At 35.1% G+C, this 15371-nt stretch overlaps 1 protein-coding gene and 1 pseudogene across 1 annotated transcript in view; both read left to right on the top strand.

Moving 5' to 3' along the window:
* Positions 1-8098, top strand: part of LOC112039719 (disease resistance protein At4g27190) — a 24048-nt gene extending 15950 nt beyond the window's left edge. The window contains 4 exon segments of the mRNA XM_065762990.1: positions 3784-4087; positions 4090-4622; positions 5274-7043; positions 7264-8098. Coding sequence (XP_065619062.1) covers positions 3784-4087; positions 4090-4622; positions 5274-7043; positions 7264-7416 — 2760 coding nt within the window. The 3' untranslated portion in view covers positions 7417-8098.
* LOC136063090 (uncharacterized) lies at positions 8022-9179 on the top strand (annotated as a pseudogene).
* The last annotated feature ends 6192 nt before the right edge of the window (positions 9180-15371 follow it).

Raw genomic sequence — 15371 nt, 5'->3', positions numbered from 1 at the left:
TTTAGTGACGAAAATATTTCGTCACTAAAACCATTTCAGTTTATTAAATCATATTTAGTGACGAAAAATTTCGTCACTAAAACTATTTTCGGGTACATATAGTGACGAAAATATTCGTCACTAAAACTATTTTTAAAAAAATCCATGCACATATAGTGACGAAAATGTTCGTCACTAAAACCATTTCTTATAAAATTCCACTGTATTTAGTGACGAAATAATTCGTCACTAAAACAATTTTTTGTTGCCATATTTGTGACGAAAAAATTCGTCACTAAAACATATTTTCTGTTTTTATTATTTTCATAACGTTGATACTAACCTGTAACCTATCATTACATTATTCAAACCTCAAATTTGATTAACACAATTATTTCAACAACACATTTATAAAAAATCGATCCATACATTCCACAAGTTAAAATTAAAACAAGTATTTAATTCAAACTCCTTCCATATAATAATTGTTTGCAATACATACAATAACTCTACCTAAACCCTATTTTAGAACTAACGGAAGATGTTCTCATATGTCTTCAAATAATGCCAAAAATAAATCCCCTATAAGCCACCAATAAGAAATCTGCACAAATATAAAAAAAAATAATTCATTAAAATTGTAGAGTACAAACATTATCTATGTTATAAGAAACATTTCTAACAATGCATTAAGAGTAACCACACCAATAAACTAAATTACAACTCCTAATGTATAAGTTATAGAAAGCAAATAAAGTACTAACCAAAAAGTGTTTTAACTTGAAGTTGAACCACCCCCATAGGTAAAAGCATCATCTTAACCTTTGCTCCTCAAAAAGTTAAGAATATTCTAGCTCGCTCCTCTTGATCTCTAGCTTTTGACTCTTTGAGCTCAATTATCTCATTTTCTAACCGTTGGATATACTCTACCAATGAATTAGAGGAGGCGGTGGTTACTAGAGAAGAGGAAGGTCTCATAAAAAAACACAATTGCTACTAATCAACAAGTTTCATTCACATTTGCAAGAAATTAAAAACACTCCCAATACGAATTTAAATCACCTTATAACACCATGCAAGCCACCCGCTTGCTCCAACACAACAACCCACCACAAAACAAATTTCTAACATCACAAGTATATATAGAGTTTTATAAGTTTTTAACTAGAATATACTTACTTTGCTCAAGCTAAGTTTACAACTTTCAGAAAAAATCCAAAGTTAACTTGTGTTCTTCACCTTGTTCCTTACAATTTCTTCAGTCACCAAAGAGAAAGAGAGCTGGAGATAAAAGAAAGATAACTTTTAGTGAACCAAATAACTAACTAAACCATAAAACAAAGACAAATCAAAAAAATAAATAACTAACTAAACCACAAAATTTGAGCTAGACCTCATTGGAAAATCATGCTCCTTCGTCAACAAATGTTTTTAAGTTTTTAACATCAAGTGGAGCAAAGCATTTATCTTCACATGAAAATCTTATTTCAAGTTGTACACTAAAATCATAGATCATGACCCATCTTGGTATAAATTACATATAACAAAAAAGCCTCTAAATTCAACTCCATTAACTCTAACTAGAGTTATATCTTCTATTAAATCTTTCTATTCTAGTCTATTCTCAAATTGATACATGTCATCATACTTTTCATGCCAACATATGCATTGAAATAGGTCATAGATCGAAAAGTCATATTAGACCAATTCCCCTCATCCATCCAAACAAATAAACAAATAAATATTAGCAGGAACTGCTGTCTGGTAGACAATGAAAAGAGCACGTCTTGCTAGGTTTGGAGGAATTCCATAAGGTCTTGCAACCTGTTAAAACAACTATTAACCAATTGAAAATAGAGCAAGTAGTAACATATCAACCACATGGCATCAATGCACTCAGTATGAAGTATAAACTAAATAAATAATAGTAGAAGATTTAGACAATTGACCTATTAATCATGATCATATAACAAGGTTCATGTCATCCAAATATGGTTGTATCAAGTAGAAGTTAGAGTTGCAAGTTGAGGTGTATCTGAAAAGCCAATGAGCACAAATGACCTGGAGGGTGTTGTGACTAAGTGTGTGTGTGTAACTTAAACATCAAAATAAATTAATAATGTCAGCAAATCTAGCATATTATTAAAATTGTTTTAGAAAAATGCAAATTCAGAATATTAAAGATCTAATACTCTATCAATATACACGAAATTACACTATCTAGCCAAAGAAAATAGAAAAGGGCCTTGCATTCTTTTTTTTCCTTTTTTTGAATATGTGTATAATTCCATTAAAATCAGGAGAAAAAAAAGTGTTACCCAAGTACTCTAGTTGTAAACGGCGGGACAAACTATGACAAGGAGGAAAAAAGCATCTATGAAAAACTCGAGGTCAAATAATCTAGGAAACCCTCAACTAAAAACGATATAGGTGACAAAGTCCACTCATACAAGGTTTTCAGGAATAGATATTTAAATTGACCCTCAAAGCACTGAGCATTACATTCATGCCAAAGGCACCACATAAGAAACACAGAACAACTCACCATATTGATCAGCTAATTCATTTCTTTATCATTTGATTCATTTCTTTGCCAATAACCTGCAAGCAACTAAAGCAGCAGAAATTCAACAGCATTGCTAAAAAATCAAGCACCATAAAGGCTAAAAAAAAAAAAAACAAAACAAAACAAAAAACAAAAAACAAAACAAAACAAAACAAAATAAAAACAAAAACAAAAAGGAAAAGGAAAAAAAAATAACATTAAGCAGAAAAATTAACATCAAATGTTTAGAAACAAATATTAACAAAAAAAATTAATTCAAAAGGAAAAAAAAAAAAAAAAAACCCCGAAGCGTCGCCAAAGGATTAAACGTCGTGAAGGATGAAGCGTCTCGATTGCGTTTGAATCGTCGCGAAGGATGAATCGGCGACGGTGAGATGAGGCTACGGCGGCGACAGAAGGAGAAGCGTCACCGGAAGGCGAAGCGTCGCCTGAAGCATTTGGGAGCTGAAGCGTCGCGATTGCGTCTGAATCGTCGTGGAGGATGAATCGTCGCGAAGGAAGGCGACGGCGACGGCGAGCTAAGGCTACGGCAACGGCGACGGCGAGCTGAGGCTACGGCGACAGCGAGCTGAGGCTACGGCGACGACGGAAGGCGAAGCGTCGCCTGAAGCGTTTGGGAGCTGAAGCGTCGCGATTGCGTCTGAATCGTCGCGGAGGAAGGCGACGGCGACGGCGAGCTGTGGCTACGGCGACAACGGAAGGTGAAGCGTCGCCGGAAAGGCGAAGCGTCGCCGGCGACTTGGACTGAGGTAGGCTAAGTGTATCGAATAAGTTTCGTTTGGAATGAATGGGGGTTTCGTCCAAAATATATATATAAATGAACCTATAGTGACGACTTCAGCTTCGTCTCTAAAAGTTCTTTTTTTTTGTGACGAAACAGTTTCGTCACTAAAGGTGCTGCTAGTTATGCCTTTAGCGACGAATCTGCGTTTCGTCACTGATAGTATGACTAGCTTTACCTTTAGTGACGAAACTGTTTCGTCACAAAAAAAAGGACTTTTAGAGACGAAAAAATTCGTTGCTGTAGATTCATTTGTTTCCCGCCTACCCTTTTTGTTTGGCGCCCTGAATTTAGCATACCCTATAGTGACGAAATCTAAATTTCGTCACTAAAGGTTAATATTTTTTTTATATTTAGTGACGAAATATAAATTTCGTCACTATATGGTACTTTTTAGTGACGAAAATATTTTCCTCACTGAAATTCGTCACTGTAGATACATTTTGTTGTAGTGAAGGTACGAAACATCCTTGATGAAGATGTTGAAGCGAATAAGATGAGCTTGGATGGATGGTGTCCACGTTATTCCTTGAGTAGGAAAGCTAAGAAGAAGACTCTGGAAATTGATCGGCTTCTAAATGATGCAGCCCAATTTGTTACTTAAGTGTCCTATCCTCCTCCGCCGCTGGGAATAGGATCTTCATCCATAGAAGGAATTGTGGATTTTGAGTCAAGAACAAAAATAAGGAAAGAAGTTTTTGAGGCACTAAGAGCTGACAAGATTAATATGATCGCCATATGCAGTATGAGGGGGATAGGAAAAAAAAAATGGCAAAAGAGGTAGCGAAAAGAGCAAAAGATGATAAGTTATTTGATGAAGTTGTGATGGCAGTGGTGTCCCAGAATAGAGACTTGAGCAAGATTCAAGGTCAAATTGCAGAGATGCTAGGTCTGCAACTCGTTGAAGAGAATCCACTTGTGAGAGCAGAACGATTAAATAATAGACTATCAATGGATAGTAAGAGTGTTCTTGTAATATTGGAGGATGTGTGGGATGCACTTGATTTAGAGGCTGTTGGAATTCCTTATGGAGGTGAACACAATAAATGAAAAATTTTGCTGACATCACGAAGTGAAGAAGCTTGCACTCAGATGAAAACTCAGAAGATTTTTCCAATCAAAGTCTTATTTGAAAAAGAAGCATGGAATCTTTTCAGGGAGATGGCAAGTAATTGTATCGATACTCTTGGTCTACATTCAATAGCAAAAGAGGTTGCAAAGGAATGTGGAGGTCTACCTGTTGCTATTGTAACTGTTGGAAGAGCCCTAGAAAACAAAAGTGATGTAGAACAGACAGCACATGCCTTCTTGGAGCAGCAAGGGCGCGGGAAGTTACAACGCAAGATCAAAGGGGGGTGCCAGTAGGGGCCATCAGAGGTAACAATGTCGGAATTGCATGAAATTTGGCAGGTTGAAAGGAAACGGCGTTCTGATCCAGACTCATGACTATGAACGTCGCCAAATTTTAGGCAAATTCCTTCGTTAAGGCCCCGAAAACAATGTTTTTGCTATTTATAGTAATATTTGTTTTTCCTTAATAACTTTTAGTTTAAAAGTCAGAATAAGGTCCCGTCTGTTTTGGGACGACCCTTAAGGTCAGTAGTTTATGATTCTGCGTTTATCTCAATTTTTCCATTTTTGGTAAAATTCGGTAATTTTGTCACCTAATCGCTTAATTAGTGCGAATTAGGGTTTTAAACGTTTTTGCTCAGTATTTATATGTTTTGTATCCGTCAGAGGAAAGCAGACTATTATCAATAAGCATAGACATTTTGTCGATTTTCTTTTTTGGTGGATTCCAGTTTTTATCTCCTTGTGGATTCAGGGAAACCCCTCGTGGATTCGAGGTTTACTACCCAGGAACTAACAGTTTAGTTTCTGTTTCATCAAGAGGGCATCGTGTGTGCTCTTCTTCAGGCTTCTGCGACATCAAAAAGTGAGTTTAAGTGGAGTGCTGCACTTCAACAGCTTAAAAATGCTATCCCAACCAATATTCCCGGTCTTGATTCAAAGGTGTATTCCAGCATAGAGCTTAGTTATAGTTACTTAAAAAGTGATGAAGCCAAGTCATGCTTTTTGCTATGCTGTTTATTTCCGGAAGATTATGATATTCTCATTGAAGATTTAGTCAGGTATGGGCTGGGCCAAAGGTTGTTTGCTAAGATTGATACTGTGGCAGAAGCAAGAAATATAGTTCATGCAATGGTTAAGAATCTCAAAAGATCATTTCTATTGTTAGATAGTGAGGAAGGAGAAGAACATGTCAAAATGCATGATGTTGTACGGGATGTTGCAATATCAATTGCAGAAAATAAAGGTTTTCTGGTTCGATGTAATGAAACAATGGAAGAATGGCCAGAAAAAGATTCATGTGAGTGTTCTACTGCAATTTCGCTTGTATCCAAAGAATTGAAAAGGCATCCCGATGGCTTGGAGTGTCCTAAACTTGACCTTTTGCAGCTATCATGTGACAAAGATACTTTGCAGACGCTCCCACCCAATCTATTTAAAGGGATGAATGGTTTAATGGTTTTGTCTCTAATAAATATGTCCTTTCCATCACTACCACAATTAATCAATGTCCTTCAAAACCTTCGGACCCTGCAATTTGTTGATTGTGAGCTAACAGATGTGTCAGCAATTGGAGCACTTACGAAACTAGAAATTCTTAGCTTTTTTGCTTCTGAAATTATGGAGTTGCCAGGAGAAATAGGAAATCCTAGTTATCTAAAGTTGTTAGATTTGACAAGATGCTATGATCTTCAGCGAATTCCACCTGGTCTCCTATTAAGTTTATCTCACTTAGAAGAGTTGTACATGTTTGGAGTACCCCTTGAAATTTGGGAACCTATGGAAGGCAACAAAGAAGAAGAGGAAGAGGAAGGAAACGAAGAGGAAGAGGAAGCAAACACATGCCTTACTGAAATTATGTCTTTGTCCCACCATTTGATGGCTTGAAAAATTAATATACCAAATATTAAGGTCTTGCCAAAAGACTTGGCCTTCAAAAATGGAACGATAAAATTTCAGATAATTTCAGGTCAGCAAATGGGAGGGGATATTTATGTGGAATATTTATTTAAAAATAGTTTGGAAATTGCAATATGTGACGACAGTGATATTGTGGAGAGTCGAACGCTTCTTCAACTTTTAAAGAAATCTGAAATTTTAAAGTTGGAAGAAATAAAAGACATAAAAAACATTGCGTATGAGTTAGACAATGAGGGTTTTCAACGCTTGAAGGTTCTAGAAGTTCGGTGGAGTGATGATGTAGAACATGTAATGGATGCCACATCAGATCAGAATCCTTGTGCTGCCTTCCTTACCCTGGAGTCATTGGAATTGCGTGATTTATATAATTTAAAAGAGATATATCATAGCCAATTCCCAGAGAGATCCTTTAGTAGTATCCACTCACAGCTTGCTTGTTTTGGCAAAGTACGATCAATTATGCTCTTCTCTTGCAAATGTTTGAAAAATGTGTTTTCATTGTCCATAGCGAGAGGTTTGGTTCAACTCCGAAAGTTAGATATTGAATGGTGTGATGACATGGAAGAAATTTTCCCAAAGGAAGGAGAAGATGAGAAGGAACTTAATGATAAGAAGATCATGTTTCCGCAATTAACACATATAGAGCTACAAGGTCTACCAAGACTCATTGGCTTCTGTGCAGGCGTGGGTCCCGTTGAGCTTGTCCAACCATCCTTGAATCAGGAGGTATGTATGTATGATTCTCTCTCTCTCTTTGTAAAATATTTAATAAATCGTTGAATAGTTGTACCACTCAAAAAGCTCGTTGTTTATGTTTTTGAAATTGATATTATATCGATTTTTTTTACAATTCAAGTTTTGGTCTCAATTTGATCCTTCTTACGTGAAAACTTGAAAACTTGAAAATTGTTGATGATATAATATAATAAATTAGTGGATTCATTAGGTTGGAAGGATTGACACCAATGAACAGACCATTTTTGAAGCGGACAAAATGACTGGCATTCAACAATCAACGCCCGTTATCTCTCACAAACTCTTCATCCAACACGATCTTGTGGCCACCATATTTAGAAATGCTTATATTGACTCGTGCTAATTCAATAGAAGTGGTATTTGACCTTGACGGACTAAATGTCAATGATAAGCGCCAGAGAATCGTTGTACTTGCTTAATTGAAAACTTTAGAGGTAAAAGATTTATCTAAGTTGACATACGTGTGGAGGAATGTTCCACTAGCCACTAGGAATTCAAGGCTTTCAAAAACTAACATCCATTGAAGTACATAAATGTCATCGTCTAAGATATTTATTCCCAACTTCTATTGCAAAACTGCTTGTGGAACTTCAAAGCATTCAGATAAAAGAATGTGACGCAATCGAAAACATTGTTCAAAGAGATGGAGAAGAAGAGGCAACGGATATCATCCTATTCCCTAGAGTGAGTTCCTTGAAACTAAAAGAGCTGCCAAATATGATGAGTTTCTGTATCAAAGCTTATTCTTTTGGATGGTCATCCATTAGGAAGATTTATTTGTATCGTTGTCCCAAATTGAAAATAATTGGTTCAGAAATTCAAAGCCCAAGAAAGTCGAAGAAAATCAGCACGGAATTGGATTCAATACCCAACGAGCATGATTTTAGGTCCCCTGGTTTTCTTTGGCGATGCCTTGAGTGTGTACCACGTTGCAAAAATTATGGTCCAATGGCAATGTCAGACCAAGGCACCACCAATAAATCCCAAAGAAGCTACTCTGTGAAGAAAGAGGTACGTACAAAGTTCTAGATTTATGCACTTATCCTAGTGGACTATGGTCATTGACTATCATATAGATATCCAATCAATTAATTGTTGGCCATAACCTTAATACATTCAACACAGCCAGAGAAAAAAGACATTGATTGCTTATCTATTTAGTCATCCACTGATCTGTTTATACTTTATACCATCTTTTTCTCTAAAAAAATACAAAAAATAACTGAAAAGAAAATTCAAATAAAAAAATAATAATAATAATTGAAAAGAAATTATTATTTTACTTGTTTAACAGTACTTGATTTTTTGTAGGGTACTTTCAGTAAGTTGAAGGATCCAAAAGTTGGTGATAATAACAACCCCTCAGAGATATGGTCTCTTTTTCCATCTTATATGATTGAACGCTTAAAGAATCTAGAATACATTGAATTGAGTGGTTTACATTCGGAAGTTTTATTTCAACTTGAGGAACTAAATGTTGAGGAAAGTCATGTGACATCGGTACTTGATCAGTTAAGGAAATTGGCTCTATGTAATTTACCAAAACTTATGCACATATGGACAAAGGGCCCATAAATGATCATGGGCTTCGGAAACCTGAGATTGTTACAAGTATGGGGATGTAACAGTCTGACATATTTGTTCTCACCATCCATAGCAAAATTGCTTGTGATGTTAGAGAAAATTGAAATATATATCTTTCTGTGAAAAAATTGAAAAAATCCTTGCAAGAGCAGGAGAAGAAGAGGAAGAAAAGGATGTTTTGTTTTACAGAGTAAAATCAATTGTGCTTCGTAATTTACCAAATATGAAGTGTTTTTGCTCTGAAACTACTGCTTTAAAGTGGCCATCGCTAAAGGAAATAAGGGTAATGGAATGTCCTAGTTTAAGCACGTTTATTCCATCTAATCTAAACACACCTAAGCTAGAGGGAGTATACAATACTTATTTCAATGAAAAAGGAACGTCTCATTGGAAGGGAGACCTGAATGCCACCATAGAGCACATCTTCAGAGGAAAGGTATGGCACATTCTCACCACAAATATTTCACTAATGGGTGAATTTTAACTCTTTTGTATAAACCATCGCACTAAATAATTTGCAAATACTTTAAGCTTTTATTACCTAGTAGAAAAATTAGACTCCAGTTTTATTAAAAAGAAAAAAATAAATAAATAAAGGAAAGGCAAAACACAATTAACATATATGAAAAAAATGTCTTGACAAACAATAATATTTTCACTTACGATCAAATATAGTAGCAACAAACATTTTTCCAATAGCAAATATGATGATTACTTAAATCACATATATATTATATTCATGGACAAAATTAGGGAAATGCCCCGTTTGAGCAAAAAAAGCAGCATTATGCCCTATTTTCCAAACTAAATAGGGAAATGCCCCTCTTTTGTAACTCGATTTTCTCAAAATCGAGTTATAAAAAAAAAAAAAAAATCTGGAGCCCTATAGCGGTGTTTTTAAGGACCTATAGTGACATTTTCAGAACCTATAATGACGTTTTGTAACTCGACTTCCATAAAATCGAGTTATAGGCAATTTTTTTAATTTTTTTTACCTATAACTCGATTTCATATAAATCGAGTTAAAAAACGCCACTATAGGTCCTAAAAACATCACTATAGGCTCCTAAAAAACACCGCTATAGGGCCTAAATCGATTTTGAGAAACTCGATTTTCAAAAGATGGGCATTTCCCTATTTAGTTTGGAAAAGAGGGCATAATGCTACTTTTTTTGCTTAAACGGGGCATTTCCCAATTTTGTCCTTATATTCATACAGGACGCAGGAAAATCATAAGACACAGCAAGAAGAGCAAATTGAGACTATTGAGAAGGATATGTGATGATGGGCAAAACATACAGTGGATGAGCACATTACATTTTCTTATATCAGTTTAGTATTTAGTCAGTATCCAAAAATGCATAAAAATTAAAAATAGACACAACTCTTATATATATATATATATATATATATATATATATTTGACGCACACCTTTTGAAACACTTAAAAATTAAAAATAGACACAACTCTTATATATATATATATATATATATATATATATTTGACGCACACCTTTTGAAACACTTGTTAAGAACTATTTTCGTGGTCAACAATCATCTACAGTTTGGTAGAATTAGAAATCACACATTGTTTAGAAAGATCACTTTTTCTTTTCTTTTATGTAAGAAAGAAAGATGCTAATTAGAAGTAGAACTAGTTGTATGATGTAGGCTTAATGATAAAGTGATTTTATATACGATTAAATTGCAATGATTTTCAAAATCTAGGTATGTGGCTTTCTTTTGATCTACTACAATATCATATACTAATACCGTGATTTCCTAACCAATATTTTAATAACTCAATGCATTGGTGGTGTTGTGGTGCGCATTGACCAAGACTCAAAAAAGAATCACAACGAACACTATATAAGTTGTCTGCAAGCAAGCTTCTGGCCATCCACTCAATAGAAAATTATTCAATTGCCCTTATGTGTATACTTATTACCAACTAAATCTCTTCACCATTATCAACACACTTGCCAAAAAAAAAAAGACACAATCACATTTATGTGTGAGGAAGGAGTATATACTTATGGTACTCCGGGAGTACTCAACAATTACCCCTTGTTCAATATAAAGACATATATATTGTTAATTATTAGACAATTACTTGTGCACTAACTTCTTGTGAGCTAATAGCTTCATTCTCATATCCCCTTTTCAAAGTATTTTAATGATAGTTCTATCAAATATAAAAAATCATATTTGATATAGCATAATATTGTTAATTTTGCTCTAATTTTATATTTATATTATAAGAACAAAACAACACATTCTAGAAATTAAGTTAGAGCATTCTCATCAAGAATGCTATAAAATATAGCATTTAGCATCTCAAAAAGTTACTTTATTCATTTTAACAACTCATTTTACAAAACACCTAACATCAAAAGTTCTATTATTTTACCACTTCATTTAAATATTCTTTTTTTATTCTTTCTTTATGTTTTCTTTATTCTTTCTTTATGTTTTCAATTAACTAGCATAACTACCATAACTAACTACCACAAGTACCCTGCAACATTACTGCAAAGTAGTATTGGAGAGAATTATTCTTAGCATTTTTTTTTTGGAATTCATTCTCTTAGCATTCAATAATTGATAAGAATCCATAAAACACTATCATCATTTATCAAAGAAACAATAATAGGACGATCACTTATTAAATGGAACATATCCATTTTCATTTATATTGTTGAAATTTTGCATCAAGTTTGAGATGTCAGAAACCATAATTTTTTCCTGCCAACTTGGTGTGCAACTAAAATTACAGACTTGAGCTACTCTTTTACTATTACACATAAACAAAATTCTGCAGCAACCAAGCCATTTAGCTTTGACAGCATCTTCCACCATGGCTTCTTGAGTTGCTGCATTAGCTATTGATGCTCCACTGCTGGCAGCAACTATCCAGTGCAGAAATCCAGCAGCTACCCAGTGCAGAAAAACCAGTGCATAGGAAAAAACAGCAGTTAAATTAAACCAGTGCAGAATAAGAAAACAGCAGCCCACACTCCGCAGGCAGCAGCTATCCAGTGTAGAAATCCAGCAGCTATCCAGTGCAGAAAAACCAGTGCAGAGGAAAAAGCAGCAGTTAAATTAAAACCAGTGCAGAGGAAAAAAACAGCAATCAAATTAAAACTAGTGCAGAAAAACCAATGCAGAGGAAAAAAACAGCAGTTAAATTAAAACCAACAGAAACAATATCCAATATAGATGGGAGGAGGTAGTATCACATTATCTTAAAAGGAAATAAAATTCCAGCAGTACGTGTGCTACCGGATGGGTTGCATTGGCAAAAGTATTGCCAAATTTTTGCCCAGAATCTTTCATGTTTCAGCTCATTACCATGCATAGCATCAATACTAGTATTGAGTCATGCCGAAACAAGGATATTATCCTCCTCTACACTAAAGTTGGTACCCCGTCTCGGCAGTTTGTTGGAGGCGGTGATCTCAACTTCAACTTCAGGGGAAGAAATTAGGTTATTTTGGGATACACTCAACGAAGGAGAGTTAACATCAATTTGCCCTTCTATGATACCAGTGTAAAGCGGCATGTATTGTTGTGAGTCCATAAGTAGATAATGACTAGTCAATTGAAGTTCAATATAAAATTATAACCAATAAAAAGAGTAAATAATTACAACTAGAGTAAATATTAGTTCTCAACAACCAAGGAAATGAATCTAGATGTCTAAAGGTGCAATGCCCTGCTTCTCAATAACCTTTTAAAATTTTCTATAAACATCATGCGTATAAGTATATATGCCACTGAACTCAAACATGATGTATGAAATTTCATACTAGTATAATGTTCATATGTGAGCAAAGTTTGATTTCATGTGTGTAGAGAAAAATGCAAATCTGTCTAAAATCTGTTCAACATATAAAACTCTAAAGATGATACTAGAATTTTAAGGAGGAATTTCAGCAAACACAAACATGTGCTTCACGTTCAATGCTGTTATCCTGAGGAGTGAAGCAAGATTGCTAGTATCGCTCTAGTGTTTTTGGTTATACTGCAAAAAAAGAATTGAATTAGATAAAATTATAGGAATAGAATTAGAAACCAAAAAAAAAAAAAAAAAAAAGTAAGGTGTACCTGACAAGAGAGAATTAGAGATGAGCTGAGGAATTGTCCGCCAAAGCTCAAAACGGCTCTGTGCGCTGGTCAACGGTGGTTTTGGAGTGCGAAATTTGGGTAAAGCTTTTAGCTCTAAGATCAGATCGGGAAGAACTGAGCAGTAATACAAGACCCACAAAATCCCTAACCCAAAACAAAACCTAAATGGAAGCCTGACCCATGGAGCTTCAGTCTGACCCAAATGGAAGCCTAATCCCCTCCCTTGAATCTTCGGTTTTGACTCTTTTGAGATGAGAATATAGGTTTCAAGACTGGCTTTTTGGGTTTGGTCAAGGAGAAAAGAGTGGGTTTGGTATGGGTTCACTCAGAGGAAGAAGAACAGAGGCTGTGTTTGTGATGGTGGTTCGGTCAGAGGGAGTAGTGAAGTGGAGATGAATTGGCGGCGTGGGTTGAGGGAAAGGAAGAGCGGCTTGGGTTGAGGGAGAACGAAGAAAAAAAAAAAAAAGAGACAAGGCAGAGGCGTAGGCATGGGAGAAAGAGAGAACCAGAAAAAAAAAATGAGGGAAATCTAGAGTAGATAGGCGTGAAAAGAATGAGGGAAAACCAGAGGAGATAGGCGCAAAAAAGGGAAGCGGGGTTTTATTAAACAAATAATTTTTTTTTTACAATCTTGCTACATTGGGCTGCTAGAGATAGCAGTCCACTGTAGCGGTATTGCAAAATAAATAAGATTTAAGAGGATTGATGGAGCATGTTTTTTAGTATTTATAGCATTTGGCATGTTAAATTTTAGCATTTATAGCATTTACCCATCTTAATGAGAATGCTCTTAAAATCTTTAAATGAGTATACTAAATAAAATCATTATAGTTTAAGCTTCTCTTTTTCTCATCATATATAGTATTGAGTTTTGTTATAGGATATCAGTGTTTGTATTAAAGCATTGTAGTTTGTAAATATAGAGCTAAACTACAGTAGCTTAGTTAAGAATAGTTTAGATAGCTATAAACGACTCCCGTTTGTATATGCAAGTTAATGAGTCTATTATCTCTTATTCCACACGTACGTTTTGGATTGGTTAGGCAGTTAGTTATTTCTGTTTCATCTTTCCCACCTCTGTTCTCACTATACAAAGAACAGAGCATTGTAAACTTATTCAATGAATTCATTTTACAAGTTTCACATCATTCTTTTCTCTCTCTGAGTTTTCATTCCACCATTGATGTATCTTCGAAGCTTGTATGGAATTCAATATGGTATCAAACCGAACTAGATCAGAGATTATTCAAGTATGGTATTCTGAAATTTCCTAGTTCAATTACGTTCTTTCTTGATTTCTTAGTGCTTCTTTCAAATCAACTAGAAATTTACTTGTTGCATTTCTGTTGATTCTTGCATTAAGTTCATCATCCTCAAGGTTTTAATTCCTTTAGTGTGTTGAAACCTTGATTTTTGTTCTTCTGTTCATAATTGAATTGAAATCTTCAATCTTTGGGTTTCAATTCAATTTTTCTCGATTCTAGGGTTATTCCATTTCGAATTCACTGTTTTCTGTTGCAATCTCATCAAGATTGTGAATTACATCTTGATTGTCACACAGAATCCAATTCTTGTTTCTTGGAGAATTCTTGAGAAAATCAATTCTTGTTTTCTTTTCCAATTCTTGGTTTTAGTTACTTGAGACCTTGAATCTTCATCTTTTCTCTTTGATACGCATGGCTGAGAGTACCTCTAGTGCTAACACTACTCCTACTATCCAACCTTGGGAAAACACATCTAGCCCCTATTTTCTATCCAGTGGTGATAATCCAGGAGTTTCTTTGGTGGTTCAACACCTCACTGAAGACAACTATAACACCTAGAGTAGGGCGATACTTATTTCTTTGGATGCCAAAACCAAATTGGGCTTCATTGATGGCTCTATCCCTAAGCCTCAATCTGTTGATCATCCACATTACACAGCTTGGAATAAATGCAATAGCACAGTCCTAGCTTGGCTGTTTAATTCTATTTCCAAGGAGTTGTAGTCAAGTATAGTTTATTTCAAGACTGCTAGAGATGTATGGATTGATTTGCAAAACAGGTTTGGGCAAGGAAATGGACCTACAATTTTTTACTTGAGAAAGGAGATTAGTTCTTTGGTTCAAGAGGATTTAACCATCAATGCGTACTATGCCAAGTTTAAAGGTCTTTGGGATGAATTTTCCAATTATAGGACATGTACATGCGGTCATCAAGTTGAGGAGTGTACCATGTCTTTCTTGATGGGGCTGAATGAGACATATGCAGCTGTCAGGAGCCAAATTATGCTTATGGAGCTTGTGCCTCCATTAAGCAAAGTGTTCTCTCTTCTACTGCAAGATGAGAAACAGAGAAAAGTAGGTGCTAGGAAGAAGGTTTAAGCAAAGTGTTCTCTCTTCTCTTCTAGTGTCAATACCTCTCATATTAGTTCATATGACTGGATTCTTGATAGTGGTGCAACAGACCACATGGTACATTCCATTCATTTCCTCACTTCTGTCACTTCTTCTGTTCAAATTTCAGTTAGACTCCCTAATGGTGAAATGGTTAAGGTGACTCATGTTGGAACTGTTAAAATCTCAGCCACATTGATTCTAGAAAATG

The sequence above is a fragment of the Quercus suber genome, unplaced genomic scaffold (genome assembly GCF_002906115.3).
Source record: "Quercus suber isolate HL8 unplaced genomic scaffold, Cork oak 2.0 scaffold_485, whole genome shotgun sequence".
NCBI lineage: Eukaryota > Viridiplantae > Streptophyta > Magnoliopsida > Fagales > Fagaceae > Quercus > Quercus suber.
Note: the sequence above shows the minus strand (reverse complement) of the source record. Positions and strands in the feature narration are given on the sequence as shown.